Genomic DNA, 27,399 nt, shown 5'->3' on the forward strand with positions numbered 1-27,399 from the left:
AGCGCAGTCACAAAAACCTGATGAAACTGGCTCTCATGAGGACCGCCACAAGAAAGGAAGACCCAGAGTTACCTCTGCTGCAGAGGATAAGTTCATTAGAGTTACCAGCCTCAGAAATTGCAGCCCAAATAAATGCTTCAGAGTTCAAGTAACAGACACATCAACTGTTCAGAGGAGACTGCATGAATCAGGCCTTCATGGTCAAATTGCTGGAAATAACCCACTATTAAAGGACACCAATAAGAAGAAGAGACTTGCTTGGGCCACAAAACACAAGCAATGGACATTAGACCAGTGGAAATCTGTCCTTTGGTCTGATGAGTCCAAATTTGAGATTTTGGTTTTCAATCATTGTCTTTGTGAGACGCAGAGTAGTTGAACGGATGATCTCCACGTGTGGTTCCCACCATGAAGCATGGAGGTGTGATGGTGTGGGGGTACTTCGCTTGTGACACTGTTGGTGATTTATTTAGAACTCAAGGTACACAACCAGCATGGCTACCTCAGCATTCTGCAATGATATGCCATCCCATCTGGTTTACGCTTAGTGGGACTATCATTTTTTTTCTCAACATGACAAGGACAACACACCTCCAGGCTGTGTAAGGGCTATTTGACTAAGGAGAGTGACTAAGGAGTGCTGCATAAGATGACCTGGCCTCCACAATCACGCAACCTCAACCCAATTGAGATGGTTTGGTATGAGTTGGACCGCAGAGTGAAGGAAAAGCAGCCAACAAGTGTTCAGCAAATGCAGGAACTCCTTCAAGGATGTAGGAAAAATCATTCCCCGTGAAGCTGGTTGAGAGAATGCCAAGAGTGTGCAAGTCTATCGGCAAGGCAAAGGGTGGCTACTTTAAAGAATATAAAATATATTTAGATTTATTTAACACTTTCTTGGTAACAACATGATCCCATGTGTGCTATTTCATTGTTTCTATGTGTTCACTATTATTCCACAATGTAGAAAATAGTAAAAAGTAGTATAGTAAAAATAAAGCAAAACCATTGAATGAGTAGGTGGGTCCATACCTTTGACAGGTACTTTACATTTATTTAAATTTTATTTAACTTGGCAAGTCTGTTAAGAACAAATTCTTATTTACAATGACAGCCAACTAATTACTTTTACAGAATTTCCACTTGGGCGAGGATAATAGAAACACAATCAAAGCCTATTGGATAACAAGTTGGTTTTAACCAGGACAGAATCATTTATAACTGACTTTCTACAATATAACATAAGTACAGCAGATCCATTTATTGTAGGGGACATTTTTAAAATGTGCATTTATTCAAAACTCATTTGTAAAACAAAAGCAATTTATGTCACGAGTTCATATTAACAAAGGAAATTGAGGGACTATCAGTACAGATGGCAATAAAAACTACCATATGAGGCACAGAATAAGTTAGAGAAAACACAAAAAAAACTGAAGGAACTGGGTGCCTTCGGAAAGTATACAGGCCCCTTGACATTTTCCACATTTTGTTACGTGACAGTGTATTCTAAAATGGATTAAAAACAAAAAAGCCTGAGCAATCGAAACACAATAACCCATAATGACAACATGAAAACAGATGTTTAGAAATGTTAGCAAATTTATTCAAAAGTGCAGTGCATGTCAGTTTTGCTCTGACAGTGCATGTCAGAGCAAAAACCAAGCCACGAGGTTGAAGGAATTGTCCGTACATCTCCAAGACAGGATTGCGTCGAGGCACAGTTCTCGGGAAGGGTACCAAAACATTTATGCAGCATTGAAGGTTCCCAAGAACACAGTGGCCTCCATCAATTTTAAACGGAAGCAGTTTGGAACCACCAAGACTCTTCCTAGAGCTGGTCACCCAGCCAAACTGAGAAATCGTGGGAGAAAGATGGACAGAGTAGAGTACAGAGAGAATTGATGAAAACCTGCTCTAGAGTGCTCAGGACCTCAGACTGGGGGCAAAGGTTCAGTTATCAACTGGGCAACGACCCTAAGCACACAGCCAAGACAACACAGGAGTGGCTTCGGGACAAGCCTCTGAATGTCCTTGAGTGGCCCAGCCAGAATCCGGAGTTGAACCTGATCAAACATCTCTGGAGAGACCTGAATATAGCTGTGCAGCGACGCTCCCCATCCAACCGGACAGAGCTTGAGAGGATCTGAGGAGAAGAATGGGAGAAACTCCCCAAATACATGTGTAACAAGCGTGTAGTGTCATAACCAAGAAGACTCAAGGCTGTAATCACTGCCAAAGGTGCTTCAACAAAGTACTGAGTAAAGTGTCCAAACTTTTTTTGCATTGTCATTATGGGGTATTGTGTTGCTGAGGATTTATTTATTTATTTAATCCATTTCAGTAGAAGGCTGTAACGTAACAAAATATGGAAAAAGTCAAGGGTTCTGAATATTTTCCAAATGCACTGTATATGTTTTGACCAGGACAGTTTACAATTGAAGGTAACACCAAGTAATATAGTCTCCTCAACTTGTTCAATAGCAACACCATTTACCAGATTCAGCTAAGGTCTAGAACTTAGTGAATGATTTGTACCAAATACAATGCTCTTAGTTTTAGAGATGTTTAAGGCCAGTTTATTACTGGCCACCCATTCCAAAACTGACACTCTTTGTTAAGGGTTTCAGTGACTACATTAGCTGTGGTTGCTGATAAGTATATGGTTGAATCATCAGCAAATATGGACACATGTTTTGTTTAATGCCAGTGGCAGGTCATTGGTAAAAATAGAAAAGAGTAGAAGGCCTAGAGAGCTGTCCTGCGGTACACCTCACTTTGTGTTTGACATTAGAGAAGCTCCATTAAAGAAAATCCTCTGAGTTATATTAGATTGCCATATCATGGATTCAGAGCTGAGGTTTAAAAGCCATAACACAAGTTCTCTCAACAACCAGGTTATGGCCAATAATATCAAAGGCTGCATAGAAATCTAACAGTAGAGCTCATTATTAATTTCAGTCAGTACAGTACACATTGAGCGCCCTTCTCTAAAAGTATGCTGAAAGTCTTAATTGTTTTACAGAGAAATAGCATTGTATTTGGTCTAAACCATTTTTTCCAACAGTTTGCTTAGAGCTGGCAGCAAGCTGATAGTTCTGCTGTTAGAACCAGTTAGGCCGCTTTACCACTCCAGGGTAGTGGAATGACTTTGGCTTCTCTCCAGGGCTGAGGACAAACACATTCCTCTCTAGGCTGAGGAAAAAAAATACAAATACTGAGAAGCCCAGATGGGCACTTTCCTACATTTGATATTCGTGAGAAGCAGGCCAGGTACTTCTATGCGTGTTCAGGGGCAAGCTCTCCGTCAACATCAACAGGACAGAGAAACCAGACACACGCTCATTGTTCATATGGAGCGCGGAAATGACATTAAATAAATCAAAACTTGTTTCTCACAAGTGTAGCAGGGTGTGAACTAGAGGTCGACCAATTAATCGGAATGGCTGATTAATTAGGGCCGATTTCAAGTTTTCATAACAATCGGAAATCGGTATTTTTGGACACTGATTTGGCCGTTTTAATTTTACACCTTTATTTAATATTTATTTAACTACGCAAGTCAGTTAAGAGCTAGAGGTCGACCGATTATGATTTTTCAACGCCGATACAGATTATTGGAGGACAATAAAAGCTGACACCGATTAATTGGTACATTTTTTATTTTTTACAATTACAACAATACTGAATGAACACTTATTTTAACTTAATATAATACATAAATAAAATCAATTTAGCTTCAAGTAAATAATGAAACATTCAATTTGGTTTAAATAATGCAAAAACAAAGTGTTGGAGAAGAAAGTAAAAGTGCAATATGTTCCATGTAAAATATGTGCCATGTAAGAAAGCTAACGTTTCAGTTCCTTGCTCAGAACATGAGAACATATCAAAGCTGGTGGTTCCTTTTAACATGACTCTTCAATATTCCCAGGTAAGAAGTTTTAGGTTGTAGTTATTATAGGAATAATAGGACTATTTCCCTTTACCATTTGTATTTCATTAACCTTTGACTATTGGATGTTCTTATAGGCACTTTAGTATTGCCAGTGTAACAGTATAGCTTCAGTCCCTCTCCTCGCTCCTCCCTGGGCTCGAACCAGCAACACAATGACAATTAACGCGCGCTAACTAGCTAGCCATTTTACTTTGGTTACACGAGCCTCATCTTGGGAGTTGAAAGACTTGAAGTCATAAACAGCGCAACGCTTGATGCACAACGAAGAGCTGCTGGCAAAACGCACAAAAGTGCTGTTTGAATGAATGTTTACGCGCCTGCTTCTGCCTACCACTGCTCAGTCAGATGCTTGTATGCTCAGTCAGATTATATGCAACACAGGACACGCTAGATAATATCTAGTAATATCATCAACCATGTGTAGTTAACTAGTGATTATGATTGATTTGTTTTTTTAAGGTAAGTTTAATGCTAGCTAGCAACTTACCTTGGCTTACTGCATTCGCGTAACAGGCAGTCAGTCTCCTTGTGGAGTGCAACGAGAGAGAGGCAGGTCGTTATTGCGTTGGACTAGTTAACTATAAGGTTGCAAGATTGGATCCCCCAAGCTGACAAGGTGAAAATCTGTCGTTCTGCCCCCAAACAAGGCAGTTAACCCACTGTTCCTAGGCCGTCATTGAAAATAAGAATGTGTTCTTAACTGACTTTCCTAGTTAAATAAAGATTAAATAAAGATGTAAAAAAAAAGAAGAATAATTTTTTTTAAATAGGCAAATCGGCACCCAAAAATACTGATTTCCGATTGTTATGAAAACTTGAAATCGGCCCTAATTAATCGGCCATTCCGATTAATCGGTTGACTTCTATTAAGAACACATTCTTATTTTCAATGATGGCCTAGGAACGGTGGGTTAACTGCCTCGTTCAGGTCGGGGGATCCAATCTTGCAACCTTACAGTTAACTAGTCCAACGCTATAACCACCTGCCTCTCGTTGCACTCCACGAGGAGACTGCCTGTTATGCGAATGCAGTAAGCCAAGGTAAGTTGCTAGCTAGCATTAAACTTACCTTATAAAAAACGATCAATCAATCATAATCACTAGTTAACTACACATGGTTGATGATATTACTAGTTTATCTAGCTTGTCCTGCGTTGCATATAATCTGACTGAGCATACAAGCATCTGACTGAGCAGTGGTAGACAGCAGCAGGCTCGTAAGCGTTAATTCAAACAGCACTTTCGTGCGCTTTTCCAGCAGCTCTTCATTGTGCATCAAGCATTGCGCTGTTTATGACTTCAAGCCTATCAACTCCCGAGATTAGGCTGGTGTAACCGATGTGAAATGGCTAGCTAGTTAGCGTGGTGCGCGCTAATAGCGTTTCAAACGTCACTCGCTTTGATACTTGGAGTGGTTGTTCCCCTTGCTCTGCATGGGTAACGCTGCTTCGAAGGTGGCTGTTGTTGTCGTGTTCCTGGTTCGAGCCCAGGGAGGAGCGAGGAGAGGGACGGAAGCTATACTGTTACACTGGCAATACTAAAGTGCCTATAAGAACATCCAATAGTCAAAGGTTAATGAAATACAAATGGTATAGAGGGAAATAGTCCTATAATTCCTATAATAACTATAACCTAAAACTACTTACCTGGGAATATTGAAGACTCATGTTAAAAGGAACCACCAGCTTTCATATGTTCTCATGTTCTGAGCAAGGAACTTAAACGTTCGCTTTCTTACATGGCACATATTGCACTTTTACTTTCTTTTCCAACACTTTGTTTATGCATTATTTAAACCAAATTGAACATGTTTCATTATTATTTATTTGAGGCTAAATTGATTTTATTGATGCATTATATTACATTAAAAATAAGTGTTCATTCAGTATTGTTGTAATTGTCATTATTACAAATACAAAAAAATATGTATACATTTCTTCAGTTTATTTTTTATTTTTATAAACGGCCGATTAAATCGACATCGTTTTTTTTTGGTCCTCCAATAAATCGGTATCGGCGTTGAAAAATCATAATCGGTCGACCTCTAGTGTGAACTCTACATTTCCACTGCGAGAATGAGATTGGTAAATTACTGTAATTAACACATGCATTAACATAAATGTATGTATCCAAATGACAGGGATTAACTGTAAATTGCCTGTTTTAGAAACAGTAGGCTACCACAAGGGCATTCATAAAAGTGCATTGCGGTCCGACACTATAGCCTAGGCCACTATCCTATTCAGGTCGCAGTTGTAAATGAGAACTTGTTCTCAACTGGCCTACCTGGTTAAATAAAGGTGAAATAAATGAATGCAATTGCGTGGATAAGAGGGCGGCCATTTTATTTGTCTCACCTTGGGCGGCATATCGGCCAGGACCTGATTAGAGTCGATTAGTCTATAAATTAAGAAAAGATTCCGTATCAAATTATACCATGCCAGGTTGGCGAGGATTGGTGCATTGTCCATTTGACACAAGAATTGAACATTATAGACCTTATTGCCAGATCAACCTTGTTGACTGCTGTTGAATGATTAATTAAGTCAGACACATCAAACCTTCTTTTGAGGACCGATTTATTTAAGAGCAAGCAATAAAAAAGTGCATTGTATAAAACAAAGCCCATACATCATTTTTTTTTTAACTGAAGTGACGTAGCCTATAGCACTCCACACCCCTGCACATCTAGCGGTTTAGCTGCTCGAGCATCAAACGGACAGTTGGAAAGAGGAAGAGATGTAGACAGTTTATTAGACAAAGCTAGCAAAACAATTGCTTATTAGTTTAGTAATCAGTTACGGAATTAGGTAAAGTTAATCTACATTAACTTTAATTTAATCTATTTTTTTTTAAATCCTAAAAAATGTAGGTCTATAAACGTTTGACGGTCATTTTATTTTCATGACGGTCTTAATCCTTAACCGTCAGTTACACGGTTATTCAGTTACCGTCACAGCCCTAGACGGTCCTTAACCGTCAGTTACACGGTTATTCAGTTACCGTCACAGCCCTAGACGGTCCTTAACCGTCAGTTACACGGTTATTCAGTTACCGTCACAGCCCTAGACGGTCCTTAACCGTCAGTTACACGGTTATTCAGTTACCGTCACAGCCCTAGACGGTCCTTAACCGTCAGTTACACGGTTATTCAGTTACCGTCACAGCCCTAGACGGTCCTTAACCGTCAGTTACACGGTTATTCAGTTACCGTCACAGCCCTAGACGGTCCTTAACCGTCAGTTACACGGTTATTCAGTTACCGTCACAGCCCTAGACGGTCCTTAACCGTCAGTTACACGGTTATTCAGTTACCGTCACAGCCCTAGACGGTCCTTAACCGTCAGTTACACGGTTATTCAGTTACCGTCACAGCCCTAGATGGTAATTATATCAATATTTGCGCATTAAAAAGGCGTTTCCACAGCCTTTTCTCACAATCTGTTTTACGACAAAACAATCCCAACTTGTCTAACGCATTTAGTTTGGTCAACATTTGGAACGTTTACATACAAATGAGCTGTTTCCATCAGGCATATCGTGGCAATTTTTATCCAACGTACTTTGATTGCAAAACAAGGTTGGCTGTAAACCTGGTTATGGTGAGTGATTTGAACTCGTCCCCTTATGTCAAAGGTCTAAGCCACTCCAAACACTCCCTTTGACTACGATTCTAACTCATCAACACAGCACACCAGAGTAGGCAAGATGACTCACTCTGTGTTAGTCTTTTCAAACCCCACTCAGTCAGGCTTCTCTGTCTGAAGAGAGTTGATTCAAATCTTGTGAAAGCTTGATGAGCAAAATTCATAGTTTACTACTACCCCCCCCCCCCCCCCCCCCCCCCCCCCCCCCCACATCACCCATCCTGGCTTAGGCCTAATGCAGTTAAGACTGGACACAAACAATAGATTATGAGTTAATTTAGGAACTGCTTGGAGGAAGGAGGAGAATCTTATCAACCCTGTAATATACATCCAATATCGCATTAGTCTTCTGGTCTGACAATGCATAATTTCATAGCCCACCCCTCCATCTTTATGACACACTGATTGTTGATGTCTGTTCAACATCAAGGTCACATTCTGGAGGGTGCCACAAACTGAACCCTGCAGCTATAACTGTAATGAATAGAGCTGATTCCTTTGATGTAGACTATTCTACATAATATATCGGAACGTTGCACAACGGCATTGAGCCTTACTGAGCCCCCTGTCATCATCATTCAAGCTAGCTAAGCTCAATCATTTTAAATCTTTCCTTCCCTCTCCTCTCCACCAGTCTCGTTCTCGCTCTCCCCTTCCCTCTTGGAAGCTGATCCTTTAATGCTGTACATATACTCTCAGGGTAGCTCCAGTAGCCAAGCCCTGTGCTGCAATATCCAGATCAAGTCTTCTCAATCATCACACACACACTGGGTAGTCACTCATGTGACTACACATTACTCCTCCTATCCGTGTTCACTTGACTCCACTCATTACAAAAAGCGCGGATGAAGACTGGGCAAGCAGTAAGCTCCTATCAGCACTCTGCTAACACATCATGGGAGCACTGAGCAAGTCAATCGCAAGGTCAGAGTTCAGCTACCACAATCACTGGGGGGCAGCATTTACATACCTTATGCATGCTCCCAGCATCAGAGGAGAGAAAACAGCATGAGCATCCAGGTATACCGATCACTGGTTGAATTACAGGAAAGCAAGTTACATAGTCAATGATAAAGACTGAGCTGCACTTTTATATGAACCAGCATAAGGGTCATTCCACCCCAAAAATAAATTGTACAAATGGTAAGATAATCATTCCTGAAACTTTTTGTTTAAATATAATTTGATCTAGGAAATTGTTTTTTACAATGACGGCCTACCGTGGAACAGTGGGTTAACCACCTTGTTCAGGGGCAGAACGACAGATTTTTACCTCGTCAGCTCGGGGATTCAATCCAGCAACATTTTGGTTACTGGCCCAACGCTCTAAACACTAGGCTACCTGCCACCCTAAAAGATTCATATAATTTTCCCGACCATCCGATTTGGACCATCATTTTTCTTAACAACGAACAAGACATGAGGAAAATGTTCCACTAAATGCTGCTGTTCCTGCAACACCTCTTTATCCATTTTGCTGGTCTCTTGTGAGTATTTAATGGATCACAACATTTTATTTGCAACTTTGGGTAGAAAACCAATAGATCTTACTCATGATAAAATAAATTGTGTAGTTATCCTCAAAATTCAAGTCAGACCTCCATGAAAGGAAATCAGTTTGTCCTTCTCTTAGGCTTAATCTGTGTCCAGGAAACAGCCCATGTGTTGCGTGGTTTACACTTATGTGGATTAGTAAAACCATTCCTGGTGAACAAGCAAACCATTGAGCTACTGCAGTTCTAATGGTTTCAATGTTATGGTCTGCAAAATGTCTTCAAAATGCTAAAAGTCCCAAACAATGTATAGTGGTTTTGCAATGGTAATGGGTTGGCTTTAATGGGAAATGTCACTAAACACACTACAATTTTATTGAAAAACATGACTGCCATACAATTGTTTGTAACGGCATTATTTTTTTAGGGCTATCAAAGTTAACGTGACATTTACAGCATAAAAATCTCCACTTTGTCACTGCACGGATGCCTCGATTCAACCAACTTCCCACATTGATATTAAATCAGAACAGGACATCCATTCCATTTAACTACTGTTGTATTTTATTTATTTATTTCATGTGATCTTTTTCACCCATTTTTGTCCCTATTTTCGTGGTATCCAATTGGTAGTTACAGTCGTCTCGTCACTGCAACTCCCGCACAGACTTAGGAGAGGCAAAGGTTGAGAGCCGAGCGTCCTCCGAAACACAACCCAACTGCACTGCTTCTTGACAATGCCCACTTAAACTGGCTGCACCAATGTGTCGAAGGAAACACCGTACACCTGGTGACCGTGTCAGCGTGCACTACGCCCGGCTCGCCACAGGGGTCGCTAGTGCGCAATGGGACAAGGACATCCCTGCCGGCCAAACCCTCCCCTAACCCGGGCGACGCTGGGCCAATTGTGCACCACCTCATGGGTCTCCCGGTCGTGGCCGGCTGCGACAGAGCCTGGACTCGAACCCAGAATCTCTAGTGGCACACCTACCACTGTGATGCAGTGCCTTAGACCACTGCGCCACTAAATAAAATGTTCATGTTGGACTATTCAAAGAGAATTAGGTTGAAGCACAAGAGACAAGCAAAATTGATACAAGGGTGTTGCAGTAGCAGGAACAGAGGCATTTGTGGGCAAAACCTGATACTTCCACACCCATTCATGGTAAATAATGCAAGCAACTTCAAATGGCAAAGTTCGGGGGGGAAAAACATCCACCAGATTCACAGGGAATATTGTACATAGGATGAAAAAGCAATACAGCATCAGATCCACACTACTTGTAGGGATGGGTATGAGTGATCAAGTACTCAAATTGAGATATCATATTTTTCAAATAGTGTAAAACAATTTGGTCTAAAATTGGTCGAAGACCACGTTAATTTGCTTTGACTGTTCAATTTGTACATGTGCATTTGCGGGACACAAAAAAATAAACCAAGCAACACAGTTCAGCTCATTAAATCCCCTTTCCCCTCTGTCTCACAGTCACTCAATTGCATTCTGACCTCTCTGTCTAGACACGCGTGCTTTGTGTAGTTACAGAATGAAATGCCTATAAAAACATAGTTCGGAGGCGGAAGAAACGCACACCTGTTTAGGCGAGATGCTGGTTAGCGGAGTAAAACACTTGGGGGGGAAAAAAGGAGAGCCGCACAGGAGCTCAGATGCAATAATTGAATAACCATCATTTCAACAGACAAGCTGTCTTCATCAGGGATAGTGAGCTCCTAGGGTGTGCGACTCTCCTTTTCAAGTTTTATAAAAATGTAGTTACCACAGCCAAAGTCAAATTTGGTTATATAGTACAAATTCATGAAAACAAACATATGCTTTTTGGTCTTAATGGAAGGTTAGGCATAAGGTTAACAGTGTGGTTAAATCAGATTTAAGAAGCAACATTTTTTACACAGGCACGGTTTATGACTTTGTGGCTGAGGTAACTAACATTAGTGACGACCCTACAGTACTTTGCGAACTGCTAGTGGCATTTAGAATTGGTTAGCCTAGGCTATTACCTCCCTAAACATACAGGCTCCACACTGAAAATATGCAAAAGCATTAGTTTTATAAAGACAAAGAGCGTATTTTTCAGAATCACTAAGCCAAGTCTACTCACCAAACAGATGTCCTGGCCATAATTCATCGCCATGCAGTGTTTAATGTAGAATAGTTACAGTCCAAGGAACATAAACTCAAATCAAACATCTGTACATCGAAAAGACAGATTTACAACCTTGAAACTTTTAACTTTCCAAATTGAGCCCAGTTATAAATGTAATACCTCTTTTAGACTACCTGTTTCAGGCGCAAATCATTTCGACACTATGCTGTTAAATTCGATTATATTCCATTGTGTTTTTTACTAGAAAATAGGTGTCTTGGCTGTGATAAGGGCTCGGGAACTAAGAACGTTGTGTCTGCTAAATTAACAAAAGGCTATGCCATTGCACAGCCACAGGCTTCTACAAGCAAGCGCCACACTGCTGAGGTTACTCCCCTTTTGAAGATTGAGTTCCACGATATACTAACCTGTTGATATTAGTTTCAATTAATCAATCTTAAAATGGCACTTATTTGTTTTACTGACTGAATGAGGAATTTGGCAATTAGGATTCGTTATCTGTAATGGTTACGATTAATTAGGCATTGTTGTTCACTGTTGGCATATAGATAAATGCTCCACATATCTTTTTTCCAGTGCCACTCGTTCTAAAAATAGCTTCTTTTTTTTCACCATTCGAATAATCGAAAAAAAAGAAGTACTTGGTCAAAAAGTCAAATGCCTATCCCTAACTACATTGAACAAAAATATAAAAAGCAACAATTCATGATTTTACTGAGTTACAGTCAAGGACTGCAAGGAAGAAGCCACTGCTCCAAAACCACCATAAAAAGCCAGACTTCAGTTTGCAACTGCACATGGAGACAAAGATAATACTTTTTGGAGAAATGTCCTCTGGTCTGATGAAACAAAAATAGAACTGTTTGACCATAATGACCATAGTTATGTTTGGACGAAAAAGGGGGAGGCTTGCAAGCCAAAGAATACCATCCCAACAGTGAAGCACGGGGTGGCAGCATGGTGGTGCTTTGCTGCAGGAGGGACTGGTGCACTTCACAAAATAGATAGCATCATGAGGACGGAAATTATGTGGATATATTGAAGCAACATCTCAAGACATCAGTAAGGAAGTTAAAGCTTGGTCGCAAATGGGTCTTCCAAATGGACAATGACCCCAAGCATACTTCCAAAGTTGTGGCAAAATGGCTTAAGGACAACAAAGTCAAGGTATTGGAGTGGCCATCACAAAGCCCTGACCTCAATCCTTGTGGGCAGAACTGAAAAGGCGTGTGCGAGCAAGGAGACCTACAAACCGGACTCAGTTACACCAGCTCTGTCAGGAAGAATGGGCCAAAATTCACCCAGCTTATTATGGGAAGCTTGTGGAAGGCTACCTGAAACGTTTGGTCCAAATTAAACAATTTAAGGGCAATGCTACCAAATACAAATTGAGTGTAAGTAAACTTCTGACCCACTGGGAATGTGATGAAATAAATAAAAGCTGAAATAAGTCCCTCTCTACAATTATTCTGAAATGTCACATTCTTAAATAAAGTGGTGATCCTAACTGACCTAAGACCAGATTAATTGTCAGGAATTGTGAAAAACTGAGTTTAAATGTATTTGGCTAAGGTGTATGTAAACTTCCGACTTCAACTGTATTTTTCTTGTGCATTTTGCTATTTTCCTCATGACTCCTGCATGCTATGTTGACTGTGAACTTTCTTTACCAAACTGTGGGACAGACTTTTTTCCCCCCCACACTCGGGACTCTTGACTATTGGTTACAGTCTTTTGGCCTCCCATCCTAGTCTAACCACCTCTCGCCGGCTTTGTATTCATGTTACCTGATGAAATTGCTGAACAATATGATCTTGTTGCCATCTGATGCACATTCAGATGTCATAAATCAGCACTGCAGAGCTCTCTCTGTCCTATGAGCTCTCCCCGTACTATGCCGTGCCTTGATTGTATTACTGTTGATGATATCTGGAAATGTGCATGTACACCCTGGCCCATCTATAGTTGCTAGCCCCAATTCTGACTTGTGCTCTGATATCTGCTTCACTGATTTCTGCTCTCGTAAAAGCCTGGGTTTTCTGCATGTTAACACTAGAAGCTTATTATCTAAAATGGATCAATTGAAAGTGTGGGTTCACAGCTCCAATCCAGATGTGTTGGTCATTACTGAGACGTGTTTAATAACCTTTTTGGGATAGGGGGCAGCATTTTCACTTTTGGATGAATAGCACGCCCAGAGTGAACTGCCTCCTACTCTGTCCCAGATGCTAATATATGCATATTATTATTAGTATTGGACAGAGTATTGGCTGCTTTTTATTTTATGTTGCTCTGTCTGTTGTCTGGAAGAAGTGCTCGCGCCTCATGAAGATGAATTAAATTACATGGGTGGGCCTGGCAAAGCATAGGTCCAGCCACTGGAGAGCCAGGCCTAGCCAATCAGAATTTGTTTTTCCCCACAAAAAGGGCTTTATTACATACAGAAAAACTCCTCAGATTCATCAGCTGTCTCAGTGGCTTGTCTCAGACCATCCCGCAGGTGAAGAAGCCAGATGTGGAGGTCCTGGGCTGGCGTGGTTATATGTGGTCTGCGGTTGAGGCCGGTTCGACGTACTGCTAAATTCTCTACGACGACATTTCTCTCTTATCCTCTTGAGTGTAGGAGGCAGCATATTGATGTTTGGATGAAAAACATACCCAAATGAAACTGCCTATTTCTCAGGCCCAGAATATGCATATAATTGTCAGATTGGGATAGAAAACACTAAAGTTTCCAAAACTGTAAAAATATTGTCTGTGAGAACTGATATTGCAGGCGAAAACCGGAGGAAAATCCAACCAGGAAGTGCTGTTTTTCCTGAAACCTCTGTTCCACTGCATGCCTTCCATCCCTTTAAAGGGATATCAACCAGATTAATTTTCCTATGGCTTCCACATGGTGTGAACAGTCTTTAGACATAGTTTCAGGCTTTAATTCTGAAAAATGAGCGAAAAATATCACATCGCGTCATTGGATGGCTGGGTGCCAGCAGAGTTTTGCATGCGTGAGCAGCTTGGAGTAAACATTTTCTCTCTCACTCCTATTGAAAATGCTACGGTCCGGTTGAAATATTATTGATTATTTATTGTAAAAACAACCTGAGGATTGATTATAAAAAACGTTTGACATGTTGCTACGAACTTTACGGATACTATTTGGAATTTTCGTCTGTCCCGTCGTGACCTGTGGATTTCTGAACAAAATGAGACAACCAAATGGAGGCATTTTGGATATAAAAATAATCCAGATGATACAAAATGAGCATTTATTGTGTAACTGGGAGACTCGTGAGTGCAAACATCCGAAGATCAAAGGTAAGTGTTTCATTTTATTGCTTTTCTGACCAATCTACTTTGCTGCTAGCTGTTTGTAATGTTTTGTCTGCTGAGAGAGATGTCCTAACATAAACGCTTGGATAGCTTTCCCCCGAAAAGCTTTTTTGAAATATGACACGCCAGGTGGATTAACAACAAGTTAAGCTGTGTTTTGCTATATTGCACTTGTGATTTCATGGAGATTAAATATTTTTAGTAATTTAATTTTAATTTGAAGCTCTGCAATTCAGTGGATGTTGACGAAAATGATCCCGTTAACGGGATGGGTGCGCCAAGAAGTTATGGTAGAGAAATTAACATTGATTCTCTGGCAACAGCTCTGGTGGACATTCCTCTAATTGCATGCTCCCTCAAAACTTGAGACATCTGCGGGGTGGTGTGACAAAACTGTCCATTTTAGAGTGGCCTTTTATTGTTCCCAGCACAAGGTGCACTTGTGTAATGATCATGCTGTTTAAATCAGCTTTTTAATCCATCCACCTGACAGGTGTGGCAGATCATCTTGGCAAAGAAGAAATGCTCACTGACAGGGATGTACACACATTCGTGCACAAAATGAGAGAAATAAGCTTTTTGTGAGTATGGAATATTTCTGAGATCTTTATGTATTTCGGCTATTATAACATGAGACCAACACTTCACATGTTCCGTATTTTTCTTCAGTATACTTAGACATAGAGAACTGATACTTTATACTGGTTGTTGGGGTGGGATTGGCGTAGGGGGTGTGTGTGTGTGTAGGGGGGGAGGTGGTAGGTGTCATGGCTTGCTGAAATGACATTAAACGACTCATAAGTAAAACATAGCTTTACATTAAAATCCATAGCCTATTTGTGGTAGGCTATATTGCCCGTGTAAATTAGAATATTTAAAACAAGAGGAGATAGACTTCCTTATTTTATGGCAAGAACTGTTTCAAAAACGTGCCCCTACGCTGGCACACACACACACACACAAACAAACGAGTGCATGTCCGTGTCTCCAGGTGGAGCTCACAGTACGACGGCTCAGATCTGGCCCAGACGAGAGATTAGAGGGGGAACAAACAGAACCACAGGGACTGGACTACTAGAAATACCACACTATTTACAATTACAAATAACAAATCTTTAGGCTATTCACTACAGACCTACTTCCTATTGTTAAAAATATGAGTCTGTAACCATAAATAAAGTCAACACATGAGCATAACATGTGCAAGACCTGTTAAAAAAATAAATAATAATATGCACAGTATTAGTGATATTAGTGGGATAGTGGTGTTAGAAATAGTGTGGTGGGAGGAATAACATATTACACATAGTTAAGAAAGTATGTGGCCTCAAAACGTTGGGTGGAAAAATATTTCCTCCACAGAGCTCTGGCATTTACAGAGTCTGCACACACTGCAGACAGCAGAGTCAGTTCTCTCTCATCCCCTCTTTTGCAACAGATTCAACTCTTTACTTGAGTGAGACTTCACCGTCACCCTCATCAGCACTGGTTGTTTACTTTAAAGCCTGGTACCAGGTTTGAGCCTGTTGGGGTGTATCCTATCCTTCCTATAACAAAGCACAGTATATTGTCCACCTTTTCCATAATTACAGTATAGACCAGTGGAGGCTGCTGGGAGAGGACGGCTCATAATAATGGCTGGAACAGCACGAATGGAATCAAACTATGTGTTTAATGTATTTCATACCATTGCAATGACTGCGCTCCAGCCATTACCACGAGACTATCCACCCCAATTAAGGTGCCACCAACCTCCTGTGGAGTAGACTATCCTTGCTATACCAGGCACACAACATTACCAAAAGTATGTGGACACCTGCTCATGGGCATTAATATGGAGTTGGTCCTTGCTACAACAGCCTCCACTCTTCTGGGGAGGCTTTCCACTAGGATGTTGGAACATTGCTTCCTTTCAGCCACAAGAGCATTAGTGAGGTCGGGCACTGATGTTGGGCGATTAGGTCTGGCTCGCAGTCGGCATTCCAATTCCTCCCAAAGGTGTTTGAAGGGGTTGAGGGCAGGGCTCTGTGCAGGCCAGTCAAGGGGTCTTCCACACCGATCTCAGAAAACCATTTCTGTATGGATCTCGCTTTGTGCACGGGGACATTGTCATGCTGAAACAGGAAAGGGCCTTCCCCAAACTGTTGTCAAAAGTTGGAAGCACAGAATCGTCTAGAATGTAACTGAATGCTGTAGTGTTAAGATTTCCCTTCACTGGAACAAAGGGGCCTAGCCCAAACCATGAAAAACAGACCTAGACCATAATTCCTTGTCCACCAAACTTTACATTTGGTTCTATACAGCCGGGCAGGTAGTGTTCTCCTGGCATCCACCAAACCCAGATTCGTCTGAGTGAAGCATGACTCATCACTCCAGAGAATGCATTTCTACTACTCCAGAGTCCAATGGCATCAAGCTTTACACCACTCCAGCCGACGGTTGGAATTGGGCATGGTGATCTTAGGCTTGTGTGTGGCTGCTTGGCCATGGAAACCCAATTCATGAAGCTCCCAACAAACAGTTATTGAACTGACGTTGCTTCCAGAGGCAGTTTGGAACTCGGTAGTGTGTTACAACCAAGGACAGACGACTTTTACATGCTACTCTGCGGTCCCGTTCTGTGAGCTTAACAGCACTTACAGTTGACCGGGGAAGCTCTAGCAGGGCAGAAATTTGATGAACTGACTCGTATGAAAAGTGGCATCCTATGACGGTGCCACATTGAAAGTCACTGAGCTCTTCAGTACAGGCCAATTTCATGTTATTGTCCTCTTGCTCAGTTGTGCACCGGTGCCTCCCACTCCTCTTTCAATTCTGGTTAGAGCCAGCGCTGTTCTGTGAAGGGAGTAGTACACAGCGTCGTACGAGATCTTGCTTTTCTTGGCAATTTCTCGCATGGAATAGCCTTTATTTCTCAGAACAAGAATAGACTGACGAGTTTCAGGAGAACGTTCTTTGTTTCTGGCCATTTTGAGCCTGTAATCGAACCCACAAATGCTGATGCTCCAGATACTCAATTAGTCTAAAGAAGGCCAGTTTTATTGCTTCTTTAATCAGAACAACAGTTTTCAGCTCTGATAACATAATTGCAAAAGGGTTTTTCTAATGATCAATTAGCCTTTTAAAATGATAAACAGGGATTAGCTAACACAAACGTGCCATTCGAACACAGGAGTGATGGTTGCTGATAATGGGCCTCTGTACGTCGATGTAGATATTCCATTAAAAATCAGTTGTTTCCAGCTATAGTCATTTACAACATTAACCATGTCTACACTGTATTTCTGATCAATTTGATGTTATTTTAAATGGACAAAAAAATAAGGTTTCCTTTCAAAAACAAGGACATGCCCTAAGTGACCTCAAACTTTTGAACGGTAGTGTATATCATATAGCCTACTGGTCTGAGATTACATTTTGTTTGAGGTTTGTACATTTGTTAAAAGGCCATCACTCAACATTCCATTTTCCTTGGTCACCCTTACAGTAAGTTAAGCTGCATCTCACTAGCATTTACTATTCACCGACCTGTTCCTGAACTGAAACCCTGAAGCCTCTATCACTGAGGGACACACTACTGGAAAGACACTTGTATGCAGGAGTCAGGACATTAAAAGGCAGCCTTGACGTTGCAGTAACAGCATGGATAGAAGAGGACGAGAATGATAAACATGGTGTCTGGGAAAGACTTGATCTGATTGAACCTGAGACTCCGAGACTAAATGGGGTCTGACAGCTAGGTGCAGGAGACTATGTACTAGAGACCGATAAAACGCCCAGTCTGGACAGAGAACCACAATTCTAATTATATGGATCAACACCCCGTCTGGACAGACCTCCCAGACAGAATAGCCTATTTCAAACTGCAGACAGAAAAATTCTAAATGATCAGACAGAATGGGATACACCAGAACAGCCTGTCTACTAGGACAGGTATGAGAAAGTATGAAGACTGACATACACAGAAGCCATGTGACATTATATTTAACCTCTCATTAAGGCCATTATTTTGAGCAGAAACCAGTCATGGAACATCTGCCTTATTAGATTCACCAGCCTTCAGATTCAGACAAACACTGAGGGCTCACTGAGCATAACGGACAAAGCCATATTCATAGATACGAAACACTGCACTACTCCAGTATCCCAGAATAGTTGGCAGGCTGACTAAAAAGGCTTTAGTTGTGATGTCACCATTGAGAGAGGCAATGATGGAAAGATCGAGAGGGATAGAGCGAGACAGGGAAAGACCGAGAGCCCGCCATACACCCATGGGAGGACAAGACAAGGCAAAGAGAAACAAAGACAAATAAATAACTATTTCAACAGACAAGTTCTGATCAATAGAAGAAGCTCCACAGACAGCCAGCAAGATCTACACTATGCCACATATATCACCGATGCTGAGATCGACAGGCATGTACTGTAGATACACTGAACACTGATGTAGACTGCAGATGCCAACTTGCCTTTTCCCGGCAGTGGGTCCATTCTAAATATAGGAGGTGGCCGTTGTGGTGGGAGCGTTACAACTGACTAGCTGTGATCGGGGACCAGCTTCAGGACAGCAGCCCTGCAATATTCATGAAGCCAGTGGAGCTCATCATGGTATGGAAAAAAGGAGTACAAAGTGTGGAAAAAAAGGGACGTGGTACATGGAAATCTGGGAACTTGGTTCATGGAAAACCAGGTATTTAACATATGGAAAAGGAGACACTTTTTGGGAGGGAAAGAAAGCGGCAGGCTGACACTCCAGGCAGAGAGCTGTATGAGGGCTACAAAGTAGACATGGGCCTAGCTGGCAGGGCAGAGGACTGCAGAGGCTATAGTGGAGGCCAATGTTGGCAGGCATGCTAACTGCCAGCCTACACCTTAATCTATAGATCCCATGAACGCAAAATCTGAAAGTGCAGCAAGACATCCAACACAGCACATTCATTCGAGAGGGGGAGAGAGAAGAGTAAATCAGCTGTGAAAGGTGTGTGTGTGTCCTGTGTCTCAAAAACAGGAGGCTGCTGAGGGGAGAACAGCTCATAATAATGGCCAGAACAGAGAAAACGGAATTGTATCAAACACTTGGAAACCATGCATTTGATGTATTTGATACCATTCCACAATTCCGCTTCAATCATTACCCCTAGCCCCTTCTCCCCAATTAAGACGCCACCGACCTCCTGTGGTCTCAAAGGTTTCTGTGGTCTAAACCCACAGGTTCATTAGCTGGGCGATGAGCGAATATCACCTTAAAAGGCCATATGCATTTCTGGGTAACAATTAAATAATTTCTTGGTAACAATTAAGAAGCTTTCTGTGATTGTTTTAAATCAACAAAAATAGCTTCTTAGCAAAGAGCAATTTCTCAAGCAAGAATTTTGCTAGGACTGTCTGGGAGTGGTCTGAGTGGGAAGAGGAAACCCATTAGTTATTGGCAGAGGTTTGGGACTCGATTATTGGTCGATCAATTAATGTACCGCCTGGTAATGTCTCCATCCCACTGAAATGTCATGCAGTCTTTTCAAAAACAGCTCTTACACTAAAAGGGCATTATCATAATTTTCACAGTATTATTCCAACCTCAGTGTAGAAATATACACTCACAGGACAGTTCATTAGGTACACCACTTCATTCACGATAAGGGACCGCTCCTACAGACGGGGGGTCAGGTGGCCTTGGCTTGCTATACAAAGCAGACAGGAATCGAGGTAGTCAGTAACTGTTCGATTGAACGTTGGGCAAAACAAGTGACTTTAGTGACTGAGTATGGTATGATCGTTGTTGCCAGATCAGCATGCCAAAAATGGCTGCCCTCCTGGGATTTTCACGCACGCCAATGTTTAGGGTTTACAGTAGAGGTTAACAGATTAAATCGGAATGGCCGATTAATTAGGGCTGATTTCAAGTTTTCATAACAATTGGAAATCGGTAATTTTGGACGCCGATTGTGCAGATTTAAAAAATGTATTTATTTTTTTACACCTTTATTTAATCTTTATTTAACTAGGCAAGTCAGTTAAGAACACATTCTTATTTTCAATGACGGCCTAGGAACGGTGGGTTAACTGCCTTGTTCAGGGGCAGAATGACAGATTTTTTTACCTTGTCAGCTCAGGGATTCAATCTTGCAACCTTATGGTTAACTTATCCAACGCTCTAACCACCTGCCTCATGAGGAGCCCGCCTGTTACGCGAATGCAGTAAGAGGCCAAGGTAAGTTGCTAGCTAGCATTAAAATTAATCAATCATAATCACTAGTTATAACTACACATGGTTGATGATATTACTAGTTTATCTAGCGTGTCCTGCGTTGCATATAATCGATGCAGTGTGCATTCGCGAAAAAGGACTGTCGTTGCTCTAACGTGTACCTAACCATAAACACCAATACCTTTCTTTAAATCAATACACAGAAGTATATATTTTTAAACCTGCATATTTAGCTAAAAGAAATCCAGGTTAGCAGGCAAAATTAACCAGGTGAAATTGTGTCACTTCTCTTGCTTTCATTGCACGCAGAGTCAGGGTATATGCAACAGTTTGGGCCGTCTGGATCATTGTGAACTAATTTGCCAGAATTTTACGTAATTATGACATAACATTGAAGGTTGTGCAATGTAATAGGAATAATTAGACTGATGGATGCCACCCATTAGATAAAATACGGAACGGTTCAGTATTTCACTGAAATAATAAACGTCTCGTTTTCGAGATGATAGTTTCCGGATTCGACCACATTAATGACCCACGGCTCGCATCTCTGTGTGTTATTATGTTATAATTCAGTCTATGATTTGATCGAGCAGTCTGACTGAGCGACGGTTGGCACCAGCAGGCTCATAAGCATTCATTCAAACAGCACTTTTGTGCGTTTTGCCAGCAGCTCTGCTGTTTATGACTTCAAGCTTATCAACTCCCGAGATTAGGCTGGTGTAAAGATGAGATGTGAAATGGCTAGCTAGTTAGCGTGGTGTGCACTGATAGCGTTTCAAACATCACTCGCTCTGAGACTTGGAGTAGTTGTTCCCCTTGCTCTGCGTGGTAACGCTGCTTCGAGGGTGGCTGTTGTCGTTGTGTTCCTGGTTCGAGCCCAGGTAGGAGCGAGGAGAGGTACGGAAGCTATACTGTTACACTGGCAATACTAAAGTGCCTATAACAACATCCAATAGTCAAAGGTATATGAAATACAAATGCTACAGAGAAATAGTCCTATATTTCCTATAACTACAACCTAAAACTTCTTACCTGGGAATATTGAAGACTCATGTTAAAAGGAACCACCAGCTTTCATATGTTCTCATGTTCTGAGCAAGGAACTTAAACATTCGCTTTCTTACATGGCACATATTGCACTTTTACTTTCTTCTCCAAAACTTTGTTTTTGCATGATTTAAACCAAATTGAACATGTTTCATTATTTATTTGAGGCTAAATTGATTTTATTAATGTATTATATTAAGTTAAAATAAGTGTTCATTCAGTATTGTTGTAATTATCATTGATACAAATCCTTTAAAAAAAAATATATATATATATATATTTATTTATTTATTTTAAAATCGGCCGATTAACCAGTATCTGCTTTTTTTGTCCTCCAATAATCGGTATCAGCGTTGACAAATTATAAATCGGTCGACCTCTAGTTTACAGAGAACGGTGCGACAAACAAAAAAACATCCAGTCAGTGGAAGCCCTGTGAAAACAGCTCGTTGATAGAGGTCGAACAGGTCAACATAACAGCGTAGAACAACAGTGGTATACAGAACAGCATCTTGGAATGCACAACTCGTTGATCCTTGTCACGGATGGGCTATTGCAGCAGACGACCAAACCAGGTTTCATTCCTATCAGCTAAAAACAAGAAGAAGAGGCTCCAGTGGGTACATGATAACCAACACTGGACAATTGAGGAGTGGACAAACATCACCTGGACCATGACAGTGAGTTCAGTTTATTTGAGGTACCTGCACAGTCCCCAGACCTCAACCCTATAAAGCATCTATGGGATGAGATGGAACGGGCGGTTGTTTCACAGCATCAATGTACCGTCGTCCAATCTGCAACAACTAACTGCGTGATGCCATTGCGTCAGCATGAACCAACATCCCTGTAGAACGTTTCCAACACCTTGAAGAATGCCCCGAATAATTCAGGCTGTTCTGGAGGCCAAAGGGGGTCCGACCCAGTACTAGATGGGTGTACCTAATAAACTGTATATACTGTTCAATCATGTTTTTGACTGCACTGGGACTTTAAGCTACAGCTTAGACTTTCTGATCCACACCCATCACACCAGGTTTACATCCTAAAGCCAGAGGGACAAGCACCTCTCTGTTGAAGGCAGAGTGAGAACACAAAATGTAGTCTGTAATCAAAGACGTAGCTATGTGGCAAACATAGGCCTAATATTTCTGCCCAGCAGAGGCCTGCTACCACTTGTCCCTGGCAGGTGAGTCACTTGAAAACACAAGACACATGTAGGGCCTATAGGTTACACAAGCCTTTGTTGACTGTGAGCCTTCCCATTGACAGGCTAATTTAACCCTACTGTTGGCTGGATAGACGTGAAGTAGTAGGCCTAGGATAATCCTTGGATTAAAATCCACTTCCCTCCCTCCCTCCCTTTCTAGGTCTCTCCCTCTCGTATGTCTGGCCCTCCACTGGTGATGCCTTTTCAGTGATGACTCAAGGTATGACGGTTCATAACATGGTGCTTTGTGTGGGAGGCTCGACGCCATGAGCACTGCCAAGCTGGGCACTGAACACATGGCGAACATAAAGCGTACCGAAATGAATAACAGTTAGGCATTTGGTTTACCCTCTTTTTCCTGGTCTCTCTCTACAGAATAAGTATGAATATTGCCATTCAAAATGTGGAACGGCACTGGGCTGAGTATCTAGATCTAGGCCTACATCCATATTTGTGGCTGTGAGCTTTCAATAAACTGTCTCAGTAAGTTGGAAGGTTTAAGTTATTGTATCTCTTGTGATTGTGGGGGACCATTGGACCGAGAGCCATGATGCCCAGCGTCTGTGAGCTCATTCCGTGCAGGGATCAAATCCAGGCTGCAAGTTTGGCTCCCTCGCTCAGTTCAGGCAGCCCGCCTTAAAACCCAGGCTTATCCTGGGAAAACTGGGTCACTGAACTTTCCCCCTATCTGCTACAGAAACAGGAACCAACCACACATCAGTCAGTCATTGGACCACAAATGTGTATGAGCCAAACAAACATAACTTTAATGGAAATAAATAGAAAGCACCCAACCAATGCACTTTTAAACTTAATGAATAACAATTGCACTTAAAAAGCCATATCCCCGGCCTGGCACCACCACATCTTAAACACCTATATATAGGCCTCCTTGCCCTAGACTCTGAAAAAGAACAGGTGATCTGAGTGAGAAGGGCCTGTAAAGTGCTCCACCTGTCCTCCCAACAACACACACCCCACAGAGAACACTTAAGGGCTGGAGACAAATGCTATCTGACAAGCAAGACAAGAGCATGCAGATGCTAGCTTGGTCTCAGTGTGTGCGGCAGGTGGGGAGTGAGCCGTCTCTGGGTGCGCGCAAGAGACTTGTTTCCAGTTTCTCTCCTCCCTAATGCATGTTTAGGCTTAATACCTAGATCCTATAAAAACAAGCAGATAGACCTATGGAATCACCTACTGGATGGCCAGAACAATAAGCAGCGAGTCAAGCTAAGACTGAGGATATATTAAAGCATGGACCATGCACTGGCAACTTAGGACAAAGCATGAACACACATCCAATCAGACATCTCAGTGGTCAGTACATGGACAGCATTCAATAGACTCTCTGACAGCACTTCACTCCGTGATGAATGGCCTAACCAAAACACCCTCTTCCCAGTCTTGTACTGGGCTGTGAAGTTTCTTATCCCACACTTCACAAGTGGACGCTACGTTAGAACAGTGTGTGAATAGAGGCACACGCTCCAAAAAGAAGGAAATGCTAAACTCCTGAGGAACCCCAAGAAAACAATCCCCTACTGTGTGTCTCACCTTCTAACCCTGTCATTCACATACAACAGGCCTATTAACCTGCTCAGAACAAACTAAATCATCTACACTGCCAACCTTATAATGCCCTGCTCCCAATCCAACCCAAAAAACCTTACTGAACTTCTGACCTCCTAAACAGAAACAGTAAGCATGGAACCAGGGCAGTAGAACATAGCAGTCCAGCATGATATTACTGCATCGATATTCAAATATATGAATTCTGTTATGGGGGGGGGGGGGGGGGGGTTAAAAATCTAATTGATGCATGTTTTATACCATCTTATCGAATGGAATTGACAATGAGGTGACATTTTGAAAGAGAAGCACGGCTATCTGACCAACACAGCTGACAAGACAACAGTGACGCACTGTAGCCCACAACAAACACATTCTTATTGGGACGGGAGGCAGATATCACCACCCTGTCATATCTCCTGATTCTCTCCCCATTGTCCACACCTAGTACTGGTCTAAGTCGGCACACCACGCAAATCATTATATCTTAACAAGTACAGTGGCGAACCACACTGAGGGTGTATGAGCAACTTCATTGCCTTATGGGAGGAGAAATGCTTGGCTCAGCATGTTTTAGTGTGTTGTGTTTTCTTGTGGATCCAAGGTAAAACATTTTAGGCTGTTACTGTACATTGCACTGGTACAATAGATACAAAAAGACAAGGAACATGCCTGAAGATAGCCAAAAGTGAGTTTGGACTTATGTCCAACAGTTCTAATGAGCAAACAACTAGAAGAAAACAATCCTGGTCCAAACAGGATGGCCACTGCAGACGGTTCTGCAAGGTCTGATTGTGAACACATCCAGCTGAGGGTCTGACCAGGCTTTCTCCTCTAAGACTGATCCTGTAAAGGAAGAGGTAAACAATGGATCGCACAGTCGCACACACGCATAGGAAGTCAGGACCACTGCATTCTAGACCATGCCTGCCGAGCTGTGCCGCGCACATTTCACATGCATTCACTATGATCAAGGGGATAACAACTCCATTCTTAAAAGCATAGCGCGGCAAATGCCATTAAGCTAAAATGTCTTCATCTGTTGGCTACATTTGATAGGGTCATAGTCTATGCTCTGTATAGTTATTGGTTACTGTAAACAAAGGCCTACATTGTAGGCCTTCTTCAAATTCCATTTAATCCAATGAACTGTCATCCAATACTTGAAATACTTTGACAAACCACTAGGGATGGGCAACTCCTGTCCTCAGGGGCCAGAGTAGTGTCACACTTTTTCTCCATCTCTAACAAACAGCTGATTAAACTGAAGATCATGACTAGTTGATTATTGGAGTCAGGTGTGTTAGCTGGGGCTGGGGCCAAAGCGTGACACCAATCAGGCCCCTGAGGACTGGAGTGTCCCATCCCTGCATCATGTCAACAATATTGTTAATGGGCCTACTCTGGGTGAAGAGAAGATTATACTAGGTAGACAAATAGCTAAATATTCCAGTTGTTTATTTGACTGAACCTGCATAATGAATCAGTGTTTGAAGATGTAATCTGTGATGGTTGTCCCTGCCTCCCACAATATTGTGGTTCATTTATAACAAGTAGGAGTGAATGGTTTAATCAACAAAAGGAAAGACGGTAATTGACACCATAAACAGTATTGCAAAGTCCCAAAACATAAACCGTATCATTGTGTTCATTAAATAGAATCCAATTTACTGTTTTTAGGGCTAAAATCTAATTGAACTTGAATATTCATAGCTTTCCCTTGTTGCCCGATTGAGCCTGTAGGCGCTGGGCCTTGTCTGTTGTGTGGAACCAGACTGAATCCTTCGGGGATATTCTACCGCAATATAAAAACACTAACAAAAAGGCACGCAACATTGTAACCCCCACCCAAAGACCAAGGGTGACTACGGGCTGTGTAATTATGTTGATCAAAACAGAACGAGAGGAATGATCTGTTGGGCGCTATTGCGATATGGAATTCTGGCCAGGGAGGGTTACCTTCCACCGCTCCAAGCAAAGCTATTCACCAGCACTTGAGCGACAGGTTTTTAGTGTCAAACCCGTAGTATGCTTTCTAGTGTGTCATTAGGTAAGTTTGAATACTCTGTCGTAACAATAAATGTAACGTGCGTGTTGTTTTTACTGTAACAATGCATCAACATAGCTAAACAAGTTAGCTACTGGCTGCTATTGCTGCAGTTACCTTGTAGACATCTCCGTATGTCCCGCTTCCTATCCGCTGAATTAGCTCGAAATCCTCCTGCGGATTGCGCCTGGATAGGTCGACGCAGGAATTCATCTTTAGAACTCCAATTTATGGTTCCGAATGGTATGGTTGAACGTCACCAATACTAAAAAAATCGAAGAAAACAAACCTAAAAACATACAGCGTCAGAAAAGCACAGCCAGCCACTGAAACTTCAACATGGCTTCCAATGCTCAATGGGCATGCGCAAAAATGCAGCTCACATTCTCCATAAAAAAAAGCAGGCTGAGCGAAAGTGTCCAGCAGCTTTACATTGCCGTGGCAGTCTGGCAGATGGCTGACTGACAATAAAGACTGAATGAAATAGGCTATGGCCGGAAAATTATATGGGCCCCAAACTCCTTGGCTTTTATAAAAATGTAAGATTGGTGTAGGCTGGTGCTTGGGGCTTAATTATTTCTGAATGCATTTATGGAAGGGCTTTTGAGAGTGATTTCGACAGGAGACCTATAAGATGTCCACAAAACTGGCTAGATTTAAAAACTTTAAAAAAAACAAAAAAACATTTAACCGAGCCCCCATGTTTGTGTGTTCAAAGGTCTTGTTCAACTGCATTATTAAGTCAATCACTACTACTATTACTC

At 41.8% G+C, this 27,399-nt stretch overlaps 1 protein-coding gene across 15 annotated transcripts in view; it reads right to left on the reverse strand.

Moving 5' to 3' along the window:
* LOC110502596 (mitogen-activated protein kinase kinase kinase kinase 3) overlaps positions 1 to 27,052 on the reverse strand; it is a 67,468-nt gene extending 40,416 nt beyond the window's left edge. For 3 of the 15 annotated variants that reach the window (XM_036960189.1, XM_036960191.1, XM_036960188.1), the window contains exon 1: positions 26,753 to 27,052. In XM_036960189.1, coding sequence (XP_036816084.1) covers positions 26,753 to 26,848 — 96 coding nt within the window. In that variant the 5' untranslated portion in view covers positions 26,849 to 27,052. The remainder of the gene's footprint in view (positions 1 to 26,752) is intronic. The other 12 variants (XM_036960198.1, XM_036960195.1, XM_036960190.1 and 9 more) reach the window with 8 other exon arrangements.
* Between the last annotated feature and the right edge of the window lie 347 nt (positions 27,053 to 27,399).

Source organism: Oncorhynchus mykiss, chromosome 23, assembly GCF_013265735.2.
Source record: "Oncorhynchus mykiss isolate Arlee chromosome 23, USDA_OmykA_1.1, whole genome shotgun sequence".
NCBI classification, from domain to species: Eukaryota; Metazoa; Chordata; class Actinopteri; order Salmoniformes; family Salmonidae; genus Oncorhynchus; species Oncorhynchus mykiss.